This window comes from Canis lupus, chromosome 8 (assembly GCF_003254725.2).
Source record: "Canis lupus dingo isolate Sandy chromosome 8, ASM325472v2, whole genome shotgun sequence".
In the NCBI taxonomy this organism is placed as follows: Eukaryota; Metazoa; Chordata; class Mammalia; order Carnivora; family Canidae; genus Canis; species Canis lupus.
This window is the reverse complement of record NC_064250.1, coordinates 33,745,059-33,768,481: the sequence shown is the minus strand read 5'-3', so window position 1 is coordinate 33,768,481 and position 23,423 is coordinate 33,745,059. Positions and strand designations below refer to the sequence as shown.

General features: G+C 37.5%; 1 protein-coding gene across 5 annotated transcripts in view; it reads right to left on the bottom strand.

Moving 5' to 3' along the window:
* ARID4A (AT-rich interaction domain 4A) overlaps window positions 1–15,719 on the bottom strand; it is a 68,095-nt gene extending 52,376 nt beyond the window's left edge. For 3 of the 5 annotated variants that reach the window (XR_003134927.3, XM_025443198.3, XM_025443201.3), the window contains exons 1-7: window positions 15,526–15,719; window positions 14,353–14,411; window positions 12,095–12,205; window positions 10,123–10,188; window positions 9,021–9,111; window positions 1,036–1,115; window positions 627–721 (exon numbers count right to left, since the gene is read on the bottom strand). Coding sequence is in view for 4 of the 5 variants with exons in the window: in XM_025443198.3 (XP_025298983.1) it covers window positions 627–721; window positions 1,036–1,115; window positions 9,021–9,111; window positions 10,123–10,188; window positions 12,095–12,205; window positions 14,353–14,358 (449 nt within the window). In the remaining variant the exon portion in view is untranslated. Of the gene's footprint in view, window positions 1–626; window positions 722–1,035; window positions 1,116–9,020; window positions 9,112–10,122; window positions 10,189–12,094; window positions 12,206–14,352; window positions 14,412–14,515; window positions 14,780–14,918; window positions 15,094–15,525 lie in introns of those variants that run through there. The other 2 variants (XM_049113627.1, XM_025443199.3) reach the window with 2 other exon arrangements.
* Window positions 15,720–23,423: the final 7,704 nt, after the last annotated feature.

Genomic DNA, 23,423 nt, shown 5'->3' with positions numbered 1-23,423 from the left:
CACTAAATAAAAAATAATTATAATATGTACCTACAGAATGAATGATAAAGCAATTGTGCCAAAAAATTTAAACAATTAGTGAATTCAGATGATGAGTGTATGAAAGTTTACTTTTTTAAAGGATTTATTTACTTTTAGACCAAATGAAAGGGAGAGAGTGTGTGTGTACAAATGCTGAGAACAGAGCCCAACATGGGGGCTCAATCTCGCAACCCTGAGACCATGACCTCAGCTAAAACCAAGAATCAGACACTCAACTGACTGAGCCACCCAGGTGCCCCAAAAGTTTATTGTATAGTTTTTAAGTTTGAAATGTTCTTGAAATAAAAAAGTTAAAAAATATATATATATACTCACTTAAAATAGAAAAAAACAACATTGTATCAATTAAGGAATTTGGCAAAGTAACTCAAGACAAAAACAGCCTTTTTGAAACAGGAGTTGTGAATGATTCTTGGACAAAGTTATGGGAATAATTAAGAACAAGATCTGCTCAAGGTAAAATGCACATAAGGATACATGATACTATGGAAAAGATACCTGCACAATTAATTTTAGCCATCCTAGAAAAATTGTTTGTTCAATGTTATAATAATTGTAACATTACTGTATATGAAAACACTCACACAGGAAGAGAGGACCTCCTTCCTCTGTTTGTCTTCTTTGCAATTACTGGAGTTCCAAAATGCTCTGGATTTGTTAAGGGAAGCTGGTCAAGTGTCTAGATAAGGAACAACAGACTAAATCACATTTTACCTTGACATTGACATTAGAAGTTTTTCTTTAAACTCTTTTAAGATTTTATTTTATTTTTTTTCTTTTAAGATTTTATTTATTTATTCATGAAAAACACAGAGAGACAGAGACATAGGCAAAGGGAGAAGCAGGCTCCCTGCAGGGAGCCCAATGTGGGACTTGATCCCAGGACCCTGGGATCACACCCTGAGCCAAAGGCAGATGTTCAACGACTGAGCCACCCAGGTGCCCCAACACTGGAAGTTATTCAACCCAGAAAGCCCATCGAAGTCACCCTACCTCACTCTCAGCAAAATGTCTCTCTCCTTTTAGGCAAAGTGAGGTGCGTCTCAGTGTTCTCTCATCACCATCATCAAACACTACAATAAGCAAGACATACCAGAGAATTTATGCACAGTAAGTAAAAACTCCACTGCAGAGGATGCTATTATTGCTATTTATCTAGGGCTTAATATTTATTTGTAAGAACATTATTTGTTATTTTGCAAAACTTTTTAAAATGAACATACTACATTTTTCATTCTGTAGCTGCCAAACAGATGTAGGTTAAATGACTGCCCTCAAATGCTTATTGTGTATCCATTCACTTGTTCAATTTCTATCACTACAGAACCACCTTCTTGAAACCATCAGCAGTCTGATCAGAACACAGATTATTAAATTATCTTTAATCCTACAAGAATGAGCAAAAATCTGGTTTTAAAAAAAGTATTAAGAGTTTGTTCCCAGCAGTTATCAATGAAGTATCTCTAACTTCCAGAAACTATTTGCCTTCAGGTCACGCTTCTTGGATTACTGGACTCTTCCACTTATTTAAATGATAATTTACTATAGTAGAAGTACTGGCTGCCAAATTCTAAAGTCATAAGATTAAACTTTCTTTTTTTTAAGATTTTATTTATTTATTCATGAGAGCCACAGAAAGAGAGAGAGGCAGAGATATAGGCAGAGGGAGAAGCAGGCTCCCTGCAAGGAGCCCGATACAGGACTCAATCCCAGGACCCCGGGACTATGACCTAAGCTGAAGGCAGATGCTCAACCACTAAGCCACCCAGATGCCCTAAACTTTTTTCTTTTGCTAGAGGAGGATATAAGAAGTGTAGAAATAAAGGTTGAAGCAAGGAAATATCAGAAAGATGAAATTGTTTTTAATTCAAAAAAGTCAGTTATAATTGCACAGAAGCTTCCTCAAAAGCTTTTATTTTTCCTACATTTAAAAAATATCATACTACATGGTAACTTTGTTTACATATTTCAGGGAAATGGGGGTAAGGAGTTTAACATTTTATCACTTTTATTCTCCATATAACTAGCTATTTATTTTTATAGGTTTAACTTTTCAGAAATGTACTCTTATTTTAACATCTAACATTTACAAAGTATATTAAAAAGAAAATGCTCTCAAAAGACACCTGATTGCCCAGCATTATGAAGAAATAAAACATAAAAAGATGGAATCCTTACCTCAGGTACTTATAATGCAAAAATCAATAAATGTTTGTGTATCTTATGAAAATAACATTTATACAGGAAAGCATATGCACACAAAAATAATTAAGATTTAATCCTAATATTCATAATTTTAGCTGTTTTTCCATTGTAACAGAGTAAGTTAGTGTTAAAGGGAAATTCTAAATCACTTTGCTTTAATAATATTTAATCATAAACCTATTTTTCTCATGCTAAGAACTTATGTGTAAGAGCACTCAACTTTTTCAGTATTTATCTACCTCAGTCAGTTCTTGTCTTAGACTAAAGACATCTAGTTTAAATTCTTTTACATGCAGGAGCCAATGCAGAGAAAATGAAAAGTTCCTGAAGCACATATTCAGAGAACCATAATGTTGCCACAAGAGGAGCTGTGTTATACACTGTCAACGATGCAGAAATTAATGACCACCTGCAGACACAATGACAGGATAAAACACAACATCCTCCAACAATTACATTACTAATCTACACGTGATTAACAGCGCTCTAAACATTTGTAATCAAATTATGAGGTGTCCTAAGGTCTAATAAATAAACCACTGTTCTTTTAAAAATTCAAGATCACGAAATTATTGTACCAAACGTAAAATAATTCATGTATTAATATCCATAATTATATTAAATAATAGAACCTTAGAAGTGCCAATTTTCCTTAATGCCTACAATATGAAAAAGATGTTAACAATGTATATACACACTCATGCAGTTAAGTGGAGGTATGAGGAAAGAAAATGAGACTATAAGACTAATCGATAATATCAAATTTATGCAACAAAATATTTTCCACAATGTTTCATCATTAATCAATGGCAGCCTCAAATCAAATGTTCTGATAAAAAATTAACAATATCTTTAGCTTTTTTTTTTCATTTTTTAAATAATCACTTTGAAATAAATCAGATTTTTTTAAGGGAAAAATGCATTTCACTTCAAAATACTTTATCATGGATAGAAGTAATGTAAGATCCAAAAACAACTTCTCAAAGGGAACTGTGGTACCAACAACAATTTTACAGTTTTTCATAGGAACACTTACAACGTTAAGTGAACAAAGAGAAACAATTAAAATTTTTAAATTTAGTAATTTTAAATTATTAAATTTATTTTTTAACACCTAAAACTATAAAAAGGTATGTATTTAAGTGTTTCAAACAAGTTTGTTTTTTTTTGTTTTGTTTTGACTTCAAACAAGTTTGAAAAGCTATATAACCATTCAAGATTTTCTGAAAGACAGAAAACCCCAACAACAGTCATGACATCCCTGACTATCAAAATCATGAGGAAGTTCCACCTATATGAAGCATCCTCTCAAACTTTAATATTAGAAGTATCATATAAAGAACAGCAAAACTGTAGGCATTAAAGAGTGACTCTGGCAATTTGATGAGTGAAATAAGTAACTGGTGTATATAGTAAATTTAGTTCTTTTTAGTTCAAGATGTATACTACAGCATGCCAAGAGTGAAAAAGCCAGACTATAAGAATTTAGTAATTCGGGGATCCCTGGGTGGCTCCACGGTTTGGCGCCTGCCTTTGGCCCAGGGTGTGATCCTGGAGTTCCAGGATCGAGCCCCAGGATGGAGTCCCAAGATCAAGTCCCACGTCAGGCTCCCTGCGTGGGGCCTGCTTCTCCCTCTACCTGTGTCTCTGCCTCTCTGTGTGTGTCTCTCATGAATAAATAAATAAAATATTTTTAAAAAAAAGAATTTAGTAATTCTATGAAATGTTTTATACTTGCCAAAACTGGCATCTGAATAGACTATTGAGTGCAGAAGAGTACAAAAGTGATATCACTAGGGGTGACTGGGTGGCTCTAGGTTAGGCATCTGCCTTCAGTTCAGGTCATGATCTTGGGATCCTGAGATTACCTGGAGATGGGGAGGGCGGTGTCCCTGCTCAGCCTCTCCCTCTGCTCCTCCCCATTGCTGTGCTCTCACTTTCTCTCTTGCTATCTCTCAAATAAATACATACAATCTTTTTTTAAAAAGTGGTATCTCTATTTTTATGTTACATATAGATACTAAAACTTAATTTGAGGAGAATGATAAAGCTAATGTTGATCTTACTAGACAAAACAATGCCTATGCAAATAAACACATAAAGCCTAACTCTAAACTGTTAGAATTAAAAGAAACAAAAGAAACAGGGATCTAACTACTAAATACAAAAGCTCCACCTGTGATTGTAGCACTGTTAGATGCTGGAGGATAGTAAGATAACAGTAAATTAACTAATTATATCTTTGGAGAGATGAAGTTATCACTTATTAAGCTTCTATCATGTCCTAATCCTCACAACAGCCTCTGCAAGGGAGGAATCACTATGCTTCTTTTATAAAGAAATGGAAAGGGGATCCCTGGGTGGCGCAGCGGTTTAGCGCCTGCCTTTGGCCCAGGGCGCGATCCTGGAGACCCGGGATCGAATCCCACGTCAGGCTCCCGGTGCATGGAGTCTGCTTCTCCCTCTGCCTGTGTCTCTGCCTCTCTCTCTGTGTGTGTGACTATCATAAATAAAAAGAAAGAAAGAAAGAAAGAAAGAAAGAAAGAAAGAAAGAAAGAAAGAAAGAACGAACAAAGAAATGGAGAATCAGAAGGCTGCAGTTTCATTAGGGAGATCAAAATGCATAATAAAGAGGTATGAAGCAGAGGCATAAAATGAGCACAGGAGGGGCACCTAGCTGGCTCAGTCAGTTAAGCGTCTGCCTTCAGCTCAGGTCATGGTCCTGGGATTGAGCCCCGCATCAGGCTCTCTGCTCAGCAGAGAGCCTATTGCTCCTTCTCCCTCTGCTATTCCTCCTCCTTGTGCTCTGTCAAATAAGTAAATGAAATCTTTAAAAAAAAAAAAAAAATGAACATAGGAGAGAAAGTCAAGAATTTTCACTTTACCAAAAAATATTATACCTGTGTAAAGCAATTATAATAAAATACTCATATATATATACAGTTTTATGTTCATACTTCACATAATAGAATTTTTAAAATTACATATCTTAGGTATAACCAATGGTTCTGTTACATAAAATCATCTGTGATACAGAAGTCCCTCTGCAACCAAAGTCAAAAACTCCAGAAATTAGCACTCAAATGTATAATGAAATTGACAAAATATCATAAGAATGCTAATTCTTATGGAAGGCCATTTAAATAAGTTAAAGTGTATTACAGGAACGGATAGATTTCTGTTTGCTTAGTACTTTTTTCTTAATTATTTTCTAGTCAGTGGAATAACCACCTGGTTTTGAAAACATTTGTGGTCGACTTGGTTTTTAAAAGACATGCCAAAAAAAAAAAAAAAAAGACATGCCATAAGAGGTTCTAAATGAATTAAAAAGCCTTATAAGCCTGCAGCACTTCCTACATAAGTCAGTCCTTTCACCAGTTTAATCCAAACCTCTTCTACTCTATTAACTAGAACTTCCATGAGATCTGAACCAACTGACATACAAAACATAACTATATGGCATGAAAAAATCCTGAGTCTTAAAAAAAGCATTTGTCACAAAAAAACATAATCAAATAGATTTTATTTTTTTAAGATTTTATTTATTTTTTTTAGATAGTGTGTACATAATTTTTTTAGATAGTGTGTGTGTGCAAAGAGGGAGAGAGAATCTCAGGCAGACTCCATGCTGAGTACAGAGCCCGACACAGAACTCAATTTCATGACTCTGAAATCATGACCTGAGTGGAAACCAAGAGTCAGACGCTTAACCAACTGAGTAACCCAGGCACCCCATAATCAAATACATTGTAGTGTAAAATTTGATAGATTATATATGTGCATATGCATTTTATACGTAAATTACTAAAATTAATAATAATTCTGTCCTTTACATTTTCCCATTTTTCAAGTACAATGTGGTTTTTAAGACTTTTTAAATTTATTTATTCATGAGAGACACAGAGAGAGAGAGGGAGGCAGGGACACAGGCAAAGGGAGAAGCAGGCTCCATGCAGGGTGCCCAACGTGGGACTCGATCCCGTGACCCAGGATCATGCCCTGGGCTGAAGGCAGTGCGAAACCACTGAGCCACTTGGGCTGCCCGCCAATGTGTTATTTTTATATTCCAAAAAAGGGAAAGATGAGTAGTTTTAGAACATGTTATTGACAGCTGTATCTACCAGGAGTTAATGGCAACATTCAAGTGAAGATACAAATTCCAATCCTAATTTTGATACTTTTTGAATGACCAGAAGGATAACTATACACTTTCATGTATCACAGGCTCCTTTCCTTTCTTGCAAAGAACTGAGAAATGAATAAACTATGCTAGGAAGCACTGTTTTATGATACAAAGAGGAACTATTTCCAAGGCTCAAAAAAAAAAACGAAAAAGATCCATAAACTGGAGCTATTTATTATTCAACATTAGAGGAAAAGGTTTTATTAGATTTTTAAAAATTAGGTTATATTAGACCTATAATCTCTTTCAAAATTGGTTACTTAGCTATCATAGGAAAAAACACATTATATATTATCAAACTCATTCGATAACTTTTGATCACCAATGATCATAACCCTTTTTTGAGCCAAGCCAGTAGGATGGTATCCTCTTCTTTCATTTTTAATAGTCAAATTTTGAGGTCTCTTAAAATAAAAAATTGATATGGAGATCATTAATACTTTCTAGAACTTTCTGATCCACCTATATAATACTTCAATAGAAATTAGAAATCAAGAAAAATTTCAGAAAAAAGGAATTAAACTCAACAGATAGTAATCACTCAATTAAAGAAAAATATAGAAGGCACGGGACCTGTGAGAGAGGACACATTTTATTTGACATCTTTAAACCTCATTATACTCAATTCATTCTTTATATGGGATACATCATTCAATACCTAAATATTCATTATAGCAGAATACTATATTGAACATACTTAAAGTGAACAGTGCTTTTTAGCATCTTAAATTTTTTAGGTCACTTGCTATCATTACACAGATGCAAAAAACTTAAATATTTTGAACATTTCTCCTGAATAAGTCTCTGTTTCTCCAAGTAGTGACTATTTTACTAAATGTGTACTACCTGCATTAAATTCACCCAATGTAATTATAAAAAGAAAGATTCTTGGGTTGCCATCCCCAGACCTACTAAATTGAAGAGATTTGAAATCCTCAAATCCTCATTTTTTAAAACAAGCACCAATGATTCTTATGTACACTAATGCCTGATACACAAATTACATGCAATTAAGATTCTAAGATCTCTCAGAACAAGAATTATACAATTTCTTCTGTAATTACCTATCATAGAAAATCACCATAGAGAATGCTCAGTAGCAACTAGCTTTTAGAATGCTAAAACGCCATTCATATAGAGGATAAAGATCTGCTATTCTGGAGTGCAGAAGCCCCAAATGCAAAAATCTGAAAAGTTATCACCTCTGCAGAAGCAGAAGCATTGTATCAATAAAACTGCACAAGTACTATCAATTCAACCTTGATATCAAATACCAAATAGAAAGCAATACAAGTATTTGAACATGCATTATATAATCTTCCACAATTTTGCATATATGAATGCCTATAATTTTTACCACTAGTTTAATATAGTAAAATTGTATTTACTTGATCTCTAACAGTTAACATTAAACTTAGTTTTTAAATCTCTAGCAACTACCAACAGCCACAACCAAGCTTCCTAAAAATACGTAGTTCAGAATAACAGCACCGATGTGAACCAACACCAATTTCTAGGAGGCCCAAGAAGAATAAAAATAGTTAGAAAACAGTAGTTACATACAAGAAATTGGTACTACTAATAGAAGTCACAGAGTAAGACACAGGAAGTAGAATTTTTAACCAAAGCATGTTCTTCACAGCTTCAGTAATTTGTCTGAAAATGAATGATTTTTACCCAAAGTAACAAATCACGTAAAAAAGTAAACCTACAGGATCAAAAAAAAGTAAACCTATAGGATTATTTCTTTTCCTTCATGAAGGAAACCACACTATAATTACACCACTTATACCAGACATAAATGTAAAGACCAAAAAATGTTATAGATGTTCAGAGTAAAACAAAAGGCTGGATATTATCCACAGGACTGTGTTGAATGTACTGAGAAGAGATGTGGAAATGTTAATCATTGCTATTCTCAATATAATGACAGCAACTATATACTGCATTTAGGTTTTAGCTTACATGTATTAAGTCACTTGTTGCTGCTCACTACAATAAAGTTTTTTAAAGCCAGTGTAAGCTTATGTATGGAATGTTAAGTATGCATTCACATTAGTAGTAAATATATCTTTCCTGAAAGGTGTTATGGAGACTTGACGAGACCAAAAATCAAAACTTAAGCTATGATCATCTAGATTTGAATCTACTCTGGCCAGAATTTTTTACTCTTTAAATTCTGTGGTAGCATCTATATTACCTTATGTAAAACAGGTAGCAATATAATAAAAGATTGCAACTGTACAATCTTAATTGTAATTACAGGAAAAGTAAAACAGTCTGATTACTTACAATACTAACTTGTATCGACTTTCTAATGGAAGAAAATAACCATATAATTTGATGTTCTTGAAAATAAATAATCTAGGCAGCCTAAAAAAGAAATACATTCTTGGATGAAATAGCCACAAGTGATCAAAGAGGTAATTATTATTTTTGTTAGCAGCAGATGTCATTAAAATTTTAGCCAACTATATCCAGTAAACTGACAGAACACATATTTCTCTGCCAACGTGATTCACTATATACTTATAAAATAAAGGTATATGGAACTCCAAGTTAGGTCCTATATATTAAATTAACTACTTACCCACAGTATACCAACTAGCATCTGTCAACTTGCTGATAATAGCCTCCTGAAAGGATCCATCAGATGTCCTTGTTTCAACAATAGCTCCAACCTAAAACACAGCATCAAAATTTCATTACCAAAACAAAACAAAACAAAACAAACCCAAAATTTCATTACCAAATTTAAAGAAACCAAATCACTCCCAACTATATGACCTGGATTAAAAAGAAAAAATATCTATGATAATTCTACCATACATTCACATAGATCTTTATCATTTATAGTGTTGATATATTTATCATGCAATTTGAATGCCAAAACGCTTTGGCACAAGTAAGTTAGTTATTATTGCCCTTATTTTACACATTGAAATTGTGGATCAGATGAGATGATAAGAACCCAGTTTCTTAAATCTTACTTCAGAGCTTTTGTACTACATCACACTGCCTTCAAGGAAACTGTGCAATTTAAGCATAAAAACCGTAAGAGCAAGACTAGCTTTAATTTTCTTTCACAGAAACACTGAATATTGGATTCAGCATTCATATTTAAGGGATCTTTTAGACAAAGGTTCACCTGGAGAGAAGTGGATGGACCGACCAGCTGACCTTCCAGCTTCAGATATTTCAGTATATCAGATATTAACCGAAGCGGTACTCTGACATAACAAAGATTACATAAACAAATGGCCAGAAACGGAATAAACACAAAATAGGTACCCACTAAACTGAGTTATGGAGGCAACATACTTACTTGGTAAGTTAGAACAACAGAAGATTCATCAAAGTTATGATACTAGTATATTACTTAGCAGGCTAAATATTTCTAACAATGAAAAAAAAAGAGGCATTCAAGATTTCAAAACAAAAAGTAGCTGAAAACTCATGTTTATATATACTAAGTTACCCTCTGTAAGATGATTTTTCTTTTTTTTATTTATCTTTCTAAACTAAGGATACAGCCAGTGTAATATAATTCATTACAACATTTCATTTGTATTTTTGTTTCCTGATTAGCATTCTTATAAATTTTAAAACTATCTACAAATGTAAAATTCAATAATTTATGCTATGTATTTGTGATTTATCATTACGGATTTTAAACTGCAGAACATACGTACTCTTAAAGGACCCTTTACTTGGTCATCTTGCACCAATTGTGTAGTATTATCCTGTTTCAGGAGTACCTGGAAAACATTTTTGCACAGTAATTTGCATGTTACTTTTAAAACATGTTTGTGATGTCTTTAATCTATGCGTTTTTAGCATCCTGTGCTTACTTCTGTTTTAATACTTACTACACTGTCTTATGTTTATTGTCTCTGTCATTAACTGTGAGCTCCTTGAGGGCTAGAATCCTTTTTCATCACTATATCTCCACCAGTTAGCAAATGTCACTGAATATTATAGGCACTTCATAAATGTTTGCTGAATTAATGAACTATACAGGATTTATAATTTGTAGTGATTATTGTAAAAGTTTAAAACTGCCTTCATTGTTTCTTATCAACAAGTTATAAAAGGTTCCGTCACAAAGTATATAAAAAAACAGTATCAAACTTTATTGACCACATGCAAGGTAGACAAAACCAGAACACTGTTGGTCCTTTATAAAGTAAACCTAAGTAATCATGATATGCAGTTCAGTTACAAATAAGTACTTTTTACTATAAATTCTCCCAAATATACAGTGTAATCATTCATATAGTGCAAGTACCCAAATACGAAAATTGAAATTCTACATAATATATGTTTAAGACCTCCCCAATCACTGTACTGATTTAAATAAATGTATCAAGAGCCACAATATTAAAAAGTTTAAATTCTCAAAGAAGTCCAAGTAAATATTTAGTAATCAAATCTCACATAGCTGACACGGTAAACAGGCCAAATGAAACAAAAAAGAAATGTCAAATTATATTGTAACAATACGTTAAAAATTTCATCAGCAGTTCAAAATTTAAACAGAAATCGTATAATAATCATGGATACAACACAAATCATACTCTTCCAGTTCAGTAGTTCTCAAACTTCAACATGCAGCAGAAACTCTTGAAAGGCCTGTTAAAAAACAATCACTGGACTCTCCTCTCAGAGTTTCTAACTCAGTAGGTCTGGGGTCTGGACCTGAGAATTTGCACTTCCAACAAGTTCCCAGATGAGGTTGATGCTGCCAGTCCAGGGCCACACTTAGAGAATAACTCCTCCAGTTCATTTATTCATTCACCATATTTTGAGTTCCTACTATATATCGAGCACTACACTAGGCACTGAGGATAGAACAAGTCAAACATTTCCTCCTTTTATGGTGCTTAATTCTTGTAGGAAAAGATCAGATATGGAAGTGGAAAGCAAATTACAAAACTGAAAGTACAACATGATCCAATAACAACAACAATAATAATAGTGTTATGGTAGGCACTGTACAGTATCTGACAGACCATATCAAATCTCTGTGGTGTAGTATCAAAGAGGACATTCATCAACTTTATTACATAGCTCAGTAATGTTAGAGATGTTTATAATAAGATTATACTTGTAATCCAAGTAAGATTATTAAAAACATTTATAGGAAAACTACTGGACAGACAAAAATATTAATAGTAGCTTCTGAGAGTTAAGCTATGGGTATTAATCCTTTGGTACTTTTCTGTATTTCCAAATAATGTACAGGAATAATAATTTTTTCTGGTCATAAAAGCATCTTAAAAATAAAATTCTTAAATCATCCTTAATACTGTCTTGAACACAATTTCCACTATATTATTTTTCCTAATCACTTGAAATTGTCTCTACCTGAACATTATGAAAGGGAGGAAAATAGATCACAACCTAAGTAAGTGTGCCACAACAGCAGAGAGCCAAATAAAAGGAAGTCTCATAAATATGGTATTTTCAGAGAAGCATTTTGGAATAACTTCTCATTTTGAGTTCTTTATTTCTTAATGTGCTTTCCCTATAGTCTTGTATGTAACAGTGCTTTCACCTAATAATGAGTCAATAAGTGAAGTAATGATTCAGTAAAATATTGATTTAAAGTCTCCCCTTTTCCAACTCTCTTCAATCCAGGTTTCATTAAAAAAAAATAATTACCTTAACTTTTACCAGCCTTTTCACAGTCTTAATTTTTGCCTCACAGAAGGCACCTCGGTACTTGGCACTGACGTCAGTTCCCACTGTCAGGTAGGCAGGCTCATCCGCCGCCTGATGAAAGAACATAAAATGTGAATGTCACTACTTCTTTTCCCTCCTCCAACTTCAAGCCTCATTAAAAGGTTCTGTATTTAAAGTAGTAAAAACAGGGGATCCCTGGGTGGCTCAGCGGTTTTAGCGCCTGCCTTCAGCCCACAGCATAATCCTGAAGTCCTGGGATGGAGTCCCACATCAGGCTCCCTGCATGGAGCCTGCTTCTCTCTCTGCCTCTCTCTCTCTCTCTCTCTCTCTCTCTCTCTCTCTGTATCTCTCATGAATAAATAAATAAAATCTTTTAAAAAAATAAAGTAGTAAAAACATTAATATTGTTTATGAACATTATTAATAATTTGGAAAATACCCCTAAAGCAAGCAATTACATTCCTTTACTACATAAACTATATCCTGACAACAAAAAACACTTTAAGTTGTAACTGAGAAGTACCAGTAAAGACATATGATAATCTTCAGATACAAAATGTTTCAACAATTCTATAATTTATGAAATGAACATATTTTAAAAAAACAAACAGGGGCACCTGGCTGGCTCAGATGGTAGAGCATGTGACTCTTGATTTCAGGGTGGTGAGTTCAAGCCCTGTGGTGGCTGTAGAGCTTACTTGAAAAATAATAACACAAAATATTAAAAAAAAAAAACCTCCAAAACCAGAAAAGGCATATTCATAGTAAGTGTTCCATAAACATTAAGGTATTTACTTATGGCCTAAAAATTTTGTTTTCAAATTAGAAGAAATATTGCTGTTAAGATTAATGCTAACAATACCTAGTTAAATGTTTATTGATATAGCTCCATTAAGGCAGTATCTTTTTGGATACAGTATAACTGCACCAGATAAGAAATGAAGCTAATCCTTTCGATAAGGAGAGCACTATTTGGGGGAATCATTGGCTAAAAGCTACATTAAAGAAAACCTAAGTCTAAATTCAGCTGATAAATGCAGAGATACGAACTAATGACTCAAAACTTGATGCTGTACCTAGTTTATCACAGTAATCTTTTTGGTATATAAAATAAAAAGTTTTACCAAAAAACATCTACTCTTAGCAAACAGCCATGATCAGAATGACACACTGAAAGACAGGGAATTTCATTCTACCATTCATTTTGATCCTGACAGTAACATAATGATTGTTATTCTAAGTTTGCCATTTTACCTATTATTTTTTTCAAAAGTTAAATGTATTCACATAGGCTCGATTCAATATTGCTAAGTGCAAAGGTAACAGTGTACACTTCAGAAACGACACTTTTGAGTAGAAAATGACTTTACCTTTTCCAATAAGTTATCCCAAGTAACATTAAATAAGATAATGTGTCATTTCCTGGAGGTAGAAAGAGAAAGTTTGGAGAAATGCTGTGTTTCAGAGTTTAATATGCTGAAACAGTAAATGAGTAGGGAATCAAGTACCTTTTCAAATTAGTGCATTTACGAATAACGCAACTCAAAGAGCAACACTTTGGCAAAAAATATCTGACCTGAAACATTCAATGCCACTGCACTAACACAATGCTACAACTTCCTTTCCCTTTAAACATCACAAAATATGTCTGCTCTATTAGCTATCTTCAGAAGAAGATAACTTTTAGGTTGAATGGAGGTTTTAAAATATTTATTACAATGACTGAATTAAAACAATAGTTTCAGTTCACCTTCAAATATCTTAGCTACAGACTGTTTCACAGAAAAAAACGATTATCTCCCTTACACAATGCATATATATATATTCCTTCCTTAGCAAATCCTACTGGCACGGAGGAAGAAAAAAAATTTTTCGAAAAAAAAAAAAAAAATCCCCCAAAGAACCAAAACAGGACGAAAGCTTTACTTCTGCAAAGGTTGTGCTGCCAACACAGGAAGTGTTTAAAAATACTAGCCCAATGGACAACAATGGAAAGGCTGGTGCAGCCTTTCCAAAGTGCTAACTGCTTCAGAGAGGGGCCGGACTGACTGCATTAGACACAATGATCATTTCTCACCCTTTCAACACGTCCTCAGTTTCAGAAAGCGCTGCTTGGGTAGAGGAATCAATTGTGAGTAGGGGAAAAAGAAAAAAAAAAAATGACATTCCACAGTACCAGCCTCACGACAAGCAGTGTCCAGGGCACGAGGTTTCAGAGGAGCGCCGAGTCCACTTACCTTCATTTTTACTGGCGATCTGTGGGGTTCCAGCTCCACGAGAGCTCGCTCCTCCGTCGCTAGAACCGCGGGGAAGGGAAAGACAGGCACAGAATCAGTCAACAGAGGGGAGCGACCCAAGGAAAAGTAAACAAACGCCAGCGGGGAGGGGCTGCACCCTCACCAGCGGAGGGACAGGATCCCCCGGAGCACAGCCAGGGACGCGGGAGCCGAGGAAGCAGCGAGAACCCCTCGGGCGCCAAAGGGCAGGCAGCCCGCTCCTGCCCGGAGTTCGCCAGCGGCCCGCCGCGCCCCCGCCGCGCTCGCCACTTTGACCCGAAATGCCCAACTTGGAGCCCCAGCACCGAGCGCTCTGGGAGAGGGCCGGGAGCCGTTTGGGCTGCGCAGCTGCCCCCCCAGGCAGGGTCGCCGAGCTCTCGCTGCCTCCCCGCCCCCCCCCCCGCCCCGACACCCCGACTTCGGCCCGCGCCCCGCCTCCGCCGCTCGGCCCCCTCGGCCCGCCCCGGGCCCGCGGTGGCGGCAGCGGAGTGTCACGGCGCCATTGCTATCCTTCCTCCGCTCTGCACCATGTCAGAAAGGAGAAGCGCTTCTCCGCCGACGGGGCAGGGGCCGCGGCCTTCAGCCCGGACGCGCGAGAGCGAGGGGAGACCCGCGCGAGGCGGGGGGCTGGAGGGGGGGCGGGGAGGGGAGGAGGAGGGGAGGTGGCCGGGAGAGGGTGTGGGAGGGGAGGGGAGGGGAGGGGAGCCGCACAGCGGCAGCCGCCGCCTCCTCCCCGCGCCCGCCTCAACTTTTTGTACAGCCCGGAGAGGTACCTGCCCCCGGCCCCTCTCGGGTCCTGCCACGGACTCCGGCGGGGAGGACGCGCCGCGGAGTTGGGGGCCGGCTCCCCCGAGCAGCCCGCTCCTCGCCGCGCGGAAGCAAACTTAGCGGCGCGGCCAGCCCCACAGCCATTTTCCCGGGGAAGCGGCCGAGGAGGCGGCTGCGCCGGCGGTTCCTGCAGCTGCCGCGGCTGCTCCACGCCTCGCCCCTTCCCCTGCGCTCGCCGCACCGCTTGCCCAGCACCCCCGCCCCACCGCCGAAGCTCCCAACTGCACCGGGACCCCGGGCAGCGGCGCGAGCTGCTGCCGCCGCTCCGTCCGCTCAGTATCCCCCGCTCCCCTCCTCCCCACCTACCGACTGCGGGCCAAGTGCGCGCTGTCAGCCCCCGGGTCCTCCGCCCCGCTGACCCCCGTGGGCCCCCGTCCGGGCAGCACCGCTCCCGGCCGCGGCGGCAGTTCCTGCGCCCAGTTCCCCACTCGCCCGATTTACTGCCACAATCCACCAAATAACAAGCTGTTGAGCAGACTCGCTTCTACACGAACTCCCATTGGCTGCCCATGACGCCGAAGAGCTTCGGATTGGAGCTCGCTCCCTGCCGTCCTCATTGGATGCAGCTACGAAACTCCACGGATTGGTGCGAAAAACAGCAGGTAGGACATCTTCCACTTGTGATTGGCTGTCCCCGAAGGCTCACGTTACTGGAGAATCGCGTGTTGAGTAAGCAGGTCCTGAAAAACGATTGGCTGAGGAGACTCCGGATGTGCTTGGCTGAGCACTGATTGGTAAGATGAGGGGTCAGGAAGAGCAGTCCGGCGCGAGGATTGGCGGCGAAGTGTCCCATGGAAATCGAACCCGGAGCTGCGGCCAGGATTTGCACGGGGGCGGGGCAGGGTCTCTCCAAGGCGCCTGCGCTAAGCCGGCTTGTCGGCGCCATTTTGTCTGAGCGGTGGCGGTCGCAGCTCTATCGCATTTTACGTTTCTGGCGAGGAGAGACCCGGGTCTCTATTCCCGCAGATGCATGGGAGCGCGGCACCTCTCCGCCGTTGGCTCCAGGACAGCACCTAGCGAAGGTCGGAGGAGTCGCGGACCTTCCAGAAAGGTCGGTTGGAAGCTGTGGGTGTCCGGGTGACTGGGGGATGGCGCAGCTTTAGCGGCACCGGCACCGGAAGTGGACGGGCCGCGCGGCAGCCATGGCAGAGTAAGGTCTCGCTGCGGCGGGGTGGGGAGCGGGGTGAAAGGGGGCGAGGCTTGCTTCCTCTCCCGCCGCGCGAGAGAAGAGGGCGGAGGAGACGTGCAGGGCTCTTTCTCCAGGCTGGTCCTGTGCACGCCTCTCCAGAGATTTTTCTGGCGTCTCCTCTCCGCTCACTTCTTCCTCCCTTTGGAAGTGCATTTCGGGAACTTGTCACATTTTTCCAGCCGAGCGTCACCAGCTGTGGGCGCCTCCTTAATTAACACGGGAGAAGGCAAGGTGCTTGCTTAGACCCGTTTGCGTGGGGCGGGCGGGAGAAATAATTTCCGCGTGCTCCTCACACGATTAAGCGTTGAGGAAACTGCGGAAGGCTTCAGGGTGTGGAATTCGGGAGCAAGCCCAGACGCTGCTACTCTAACCATTGAGAGGCGGCTGTGCCCTTCAGGACGAGGCTTGCTTAGGCTACTCTAAGAGGAAACGGTAGTGGTTTTGTTGGGACCGAAAGCACCTTAACTAAGCACGTCCCTGATGGGACTTTGTTCAGGGCAGCCGTTGGTTTTGTTCTTTTCGCAGAATCTGTGTGTTCTGTTGAACAAAATACATTTGAAACGGTAGAAAGGAAGTATGAATTGGCAAGATGTTTTAAAGAATGAAATTTTAAAATGTGGAACGTCGTCGATGATCCGCATTGACTAAATTTACTCAGAATAACCACCTAACTAAAATTTTCATTCATAACAGTGGTTTCCTCTCCAAAGTACTTAAAGTGGGATGTGGGTATTTTTGAGTGACCTAAGCTAAGCACACTGGTCTGGATAATTGCTTAAAGTTATTGTCCTAATACCTCTCTTTTGAACCCTGTTGAGCTGGTGGGTCTCCAGACTAGAAACTATTGTGTGATTTAACAACTTGTTTTTTTTTTTTTGGCAGTTGTTACAAAGAAAACAAGATCTCTCGGTGGCATATCCTAAGTATTAACCGAGGTGAGTTACAATTTTTGTGAAAATCTTTAGAATTAGGTAGATTGTGTGGGAAAGTTTTTATGGACCAGTGTTGTGTACCAATAGAGCTGTAAATAGCAAAATGGAAGAATGGTGGTTAAAAGAAGCCTGGTTTGGCCAGGGGTTCAAATGAATCTGTATAATTAGCTTCCTGATGTGATATTGTAGAATGAATATCAAAATTAGTACATATATATAAATGTATTCATTCATGGAGTTCCCGTTTCTGAGTTTTTAAGTATTAATATTTTTGTCAGAGAATAATACGAACATTTTTATGATTTCTTTCTTCCTAATTAAAAAACTCGGCTTGTGGAAAAGATATGTCAGTAGAAATTTAAAGAGAAGTGATTTATTTTATCTTAATAAAATAATAAAACAACATACTGCTGAACTTCCCAGGGGGTAATCACCTATAATTCCACTTAAAACTTACTATTTGATCCAAATAATGCATGTCAGTGGCATTGGGAAATTACTAAAAAAAACCCAAAGAAAAAAACAAAAATCTCTTGTATTCCTTTCACCAAAAGGTAATTATAGTCTGTGCTGTAGTTGTGTATAATGCCAGAGGAGTTTCTCTTCTTCATAAGATAAAGGTCATTCTAGTCGTGCTCATTTTCTCATTCATGTTTTTTTTCTGTATGGAAAATACTGTGAATATGGGAAACATTTTGCCTATAAAGCATTTTTCATGGTTGCATAGTATTCTATAAGATAGATGTACCAAACTTTATATAATCTGATATCTTAGTTTTTCTAGAATAGCAGTGATATGTTTGGTATCCTCATTCATATTTTACAAAAGATTTTGCCTGAGAACTGACGTCTGTGGCTAAAATACCTAGACATGCAAATCTTCGTTGTGCATTTCCCTTTTATTTTTTTCCCCCGTTTTTTCTTTAGCTTTATCTTTTTTAATTTTTCTCTCCTGGGTCTCTTTATTCAAGTAGAATTACAATTTTTTTTAAAGCTTTTATTTATTTATTTATGACAGAGAGAGAGGCAGAGAGAGAAAAGTAGGCTCCATGCAGGGAGCCTGACGCGGGACTGGATCCTGGGTCTCCAGGTTCACACCCCGGGCTGAAGGCTGCGCCAAACCACTGGGCCACCCAGGCTGCCCTAGAATCACAATTTTTAAGTCACACATACAGTAAAATAATTTTGAGAATCTTATTGGACTTTACCAAGTGATTTCTTAAAACTAATGCATTTTTCATTCTAGAATAGTTAGGCGTTGTACAGTGGAATATTTTGTCACATAGAAGTGACATTTAGAGGATACTAAAAACAAATACCTTTGTTATAGTATAGTTAGTCTTTTATGTCTCCTCCTTCAAGTTTTCCATCTTTATGTGCATTCTCTTGGTGCTTTTGAACCCCCATAGGACCCTTTATATTGTCTCTCATCACATTCACTTTGCAACTGTTACAGGCTCTTGCCCAGTTTGAGACTCTACACCCAGAGGGCAGCAAATGAGGTTTTTAATCACTCTTCTTTTTCCCTACCTGGTACATGATAGGTGCTTTATCAGTGTTTCTTATGAACCTGTATGCGCTTTTGTGAAATATGTGAAATAAACCAACTTAATGTTTTCTTTAACAGTAATAATTTTCAAAAAAAAAGTAATAATTTTCTAACAACTTGTAATGTTCCACAGATGCTGTCTTATCCTTCAGAATTTTTTTAATGATCCAAATACTTGTTTTAGTATTGAACTGATTTGTAATTGCTAATGTAATGCAGGTTTAGAGAGCCCATTGAGAATTCTTAAGGATTTTATGATGTACAAATGGAAGGTGACTGTAGATGAATATTAACTGAACAGTCACTAGATCATCTTTTAGATATTAATGAGAGAAAATTCATTACGATAGATTTGGTTTTTGTAACCTATTTCAGTGAGCCCAAAGTAATAGAATAATGTTACCTACAAAATCAAAATCACCAAAAATTTTAATAGTGTTTCTATTATGAAAATCTATTTTGAAAGCAGAATGTTTTATTTATTTGGTTAAGGATTCAAAGGACAGTATGTAATTAGCTTCTTAAGGTAGTATTCTACATTGAAATCTCAAAATTAGAATATTCCTATGGATTTGTTTATCCATTCATGTGGTTCCCATTTATGGATTTTTTAATTACTGAACACTGAACATCTTCATGATTTTTTTTGAGCTCATGTTAAAATAGTTGACATACAGAGATCTCATCAGTAAAAGTGTTTAGAAGTGAAGTTTTTGTTTCTTTGTATTTTAAGGAGATTATAAAATAGTCTTATATTCTGAGGACTGTGGCATACTCAAAGCTAAAGGAAGTCTTTGTCTTTTAGAATAAACCTCATTTTGTGGGAAAATGAAGGAACATGTTCCAGTTTTAAAAGACCTGGATCTGCAGTTGAAAATTCTGTTTCTGGTATGCAGTTTTACTTACATTTTATTTAGTAACTAAGATCGGCTATTACTATTTTACATATATGTGTGTGTGTGTTTGTGTGTCTGTGTTGTGTGTGTGTCAAGATATATATTTCTCAAAAAATGATCGCATTTGTTCCACCTAAAGTTTCTGTAAATGTGTTGAGAAGTAGAACAGATTGCTGTGTTGAATGTACCTGCTTTCCTAATGGTTTCGCTATTTTTTAGAAAGTTACATAACTTGCTCATTTGTTAACAAAGCAATCTTTGCAATCCCTGTATAGTCTTTTGCTCTCTTAGGTGTCACTGCTAGTTTTATAGCTTTGTAGTAGCATAGATTATTAGGGTTTTTTCCACATGTAATTCAAACTAGAGTGACATTTTAGGATTTGGAGTCAAGCTGATCTAGGGTATCTGGTGATGTTTCTACATGGCAAGGATGTATGCTTAAGAAACTTAGTAAAAGAAAACCTAAAGGTGGAAAGTTAATATATTTATTTGAAAAGATTCAATCAATTTAGGTAAGTTTTTAAAGATTTAAATCATGGCTTACTAGAATAATAGATTTGTTAAAGTTCAGTATACAGTCACATCTTTTTTTTTTTTTTTTTTTTTAAGATTTTATATATTTGAGAGAGAGTACACAAATGGGAGAGAGGAGCAGGCTCTCTGATGTAAGGCTTGATCCCAAGACTCTGGGATCATGACCTGAGCCAAAAGTAGACACTCAACCAACTAAGCCACCCAGGCACCCTGCATCTAATTGTTTTATAAAAACCAAATTGAGGGGATCCATGGGTGGCTCAGCGGTTTAGCGCCTGCCTTTGGCCCAGGGCATGATCCTGGAGTCCCGGGGTCCTTGCATGGAGCCTGCTTCTCCCTCTGTCTGTGTCTCTGGGTCTCATGAATAAGTAAATAAAATATTTAAAAATAAATAAAAACCAAATTGAGTTTGTGGGTTTTTTTTTTATTAGAGGGGAGCACAGAGGGAGAGAAAATCTTAGGCAGGCCCCATGCCTAATGCAGAGCCTGACACAGGGCTTATTCTCAAAATCCTGATATCATGATCTGAGCCAGTTAGAGTCAGATGCTTAACCAGCTGAGCTATCCAGGTGCCCCACGCCAAATTGTTTTATAATGCAGAAGAAAAAGAAATTTACTTAGTGATCATTGGAGACTCTTCAAGGTTGAACTATAATTTGTAAAATTAAAAGGGAAGATCTTAGGCTTTCTTAGTGGATGGGAAGTTGTGATCCAGAATACAATTTATACTGGAATGCCTGGGTGGCTCAGTGTTTGAGCATCTGCCTTTTGGCTCAGGGTATGATCCCAAGGGCCTGGGATTTTGTCCACATCGAGCTCCCTGCATGGAGCCTGCTTCTCCCTCTGAGAATAAATAAATAAATAAATTTATAATAATTTATAAATAATAAATAAATAAAATGAAATAAATAAATGAATGAATAAAATCTTTTTTAAAAAATTATATTTAAAAAGCTGTTTGGTGCTAGTTAGTAAACAAGTTTAGAAAGGATGGTGATTGAAGATTATGTTAAGAAAATTTCGTGAGGCAAACTCGTCCACATTTCTAGCATTAGCTGCACATCAGAATTATATGGGGTCGTTGTCCTCTCTACAGGTTTGGGAACCTTGAGAGATGACTTGAAAGCTGGGATGTGAACTGGAAATGAAAATTATTTTTGTTTTATTCTCAAATTTTACAAATCAAAATGGAACTAAAAAAAAATCACTTTTAATCCCACTCTAACATCAGATTTCTAAAATTTCCCTCTTCCTTGTCTGTATGCATATTTTTCTTTAGTACTAGATTAACTTTTATTTTTCTTCGCTCCTTTAACATTGTAGTGAGCATTCAGTGTGACCACACAGTCCCTGTTAAAACTTTAACGTCTGAAAATATTCCATCAAACTCTTTCATCTTCGGCTTCTTCTTTCTATTGCTTGACCTTTTAGGTTTCTGGTTTTTTTCAGTATTGTGCTATAATATCATCTATGTGCATCCATTATATTCTGTCTTTTTGGACTGTCAGCGTTGGGTAGCTTATAATTCTAATCATTTTTGCTAATTAGGTACAAAATATGTTGAGCTCTCCTTTTCCCTGTAATATTTTTGTTGTTAACTAGTAAAGTGGGACCTTTTTCTGTAATTTCACTTCCTGATTGTTACTAATAGACAAGATCTGTCTTCAGGATTTCTGTCCATTTATGTAGGAGTTACGATATTTCTTAATTCTTTGAGACTATTATATATTTAATAGTAATTTACTGCAGATATTCTTCCATATAAACTTTAATTTTCGTTATTTTTGTTGAGGGTTTTTGGATAGACACTGAGGGGTACAAAATACACAGGATGTACTATTAGAAAATCATTTGGAAACAGTGTCCAGTGTGACTTGAAGAAATGACACAGGAATTGGAAGTAGGGAGACAGTTAAGATACTGTTGCAGTGGGAGGTGCTGCACTTAACAAAGTGCAAAGTGTTCCATACTGTCTTCTGAGCCCTGCCTTGGACTCTGTGTGGAGTTGGCTTCAGTTTTTATCCCTCTTCCTCTCCCCATTCTGCAAGTGTGCTCTCTATAAATAAATCTTTAAAAAAAAAAAAAAAAAGATACTGTTGCAGTGCATCAGTATGCTTGAAACTAGAGTAGGACCTGGAGAGAGGAAGGAATAGGTAAGAGATCCTGAGGGAAAAAGAAAAAGTTGATAGCATTTGATCTCTATTTGATTGTAGAAGAAGAAAAAACACTCTAGGTTTTAAAGAGCAGGGGATAGTGCATACTATTAACAAATTTGGAAGGTCAGGAAAGACCACTGATTAGTAAGGAAAATGAAATCAGTTTTAAACTTGCTAGTTAGAGCTGGAAATTTCTGGTAGCCATTCTTTTGTCAAAGTGCCTATGAGCTCCCTAACTGGGACAAGGCAAGTGCTCTACCTAACATTGTTTCCTGTATTTTGAATTTTAATTCCATTCTTCGATTAGATTTTACTGCATATATCAAGGTTTTCTTATTTTTCATCTTTAAAGTATGACTTGACTAGCTCAGTCAGAAGAGCCTGTGACTCTTGGTTTTGGAGTGTTGGGATGGTGAGGTTGAACCCTGAGTTGGGTATAGAGATTACTTAAATTAATAAATAAAGTACAATTTGAAAAATTAAAGTGGATTAGAACATAAAATAACTGCAGGGAAACCAGATGATTCTCAAACTGAAGAAGAGGTCAGTTTTTCATTAAAAAAAAATACAGTTTTAAGATAATATCTTAGAAAATACATGTTTGCTTTTAAATTACTCAAATACATGGGGTAAAAAATATCTTTCCCTCCTCTTTCTCAGTGGACTAGATTTTGTGTATTTTCTTTCATTTTTAACAAAATAAAGAGCAGCAACAGATATGTGTGGAGCACGAATGTTTAGCCAAGAGTCTTTAAAATATGTAATTCGGGCATCTGGGTGGCTCAGTGGTTGAGCATTTTCCTTCGGCTCAAGTCATGATCCCAGGGTCCTGGGATCAAGTCCTGCATCTAGTTTACTGCAGGGACCCTGCTTCTCTCTCTGCCTATGTCTCTGCCTCTTTCTCCGTGACTCTCATGAATAAATAAATAAAATCTTTAAAAAAAAAAA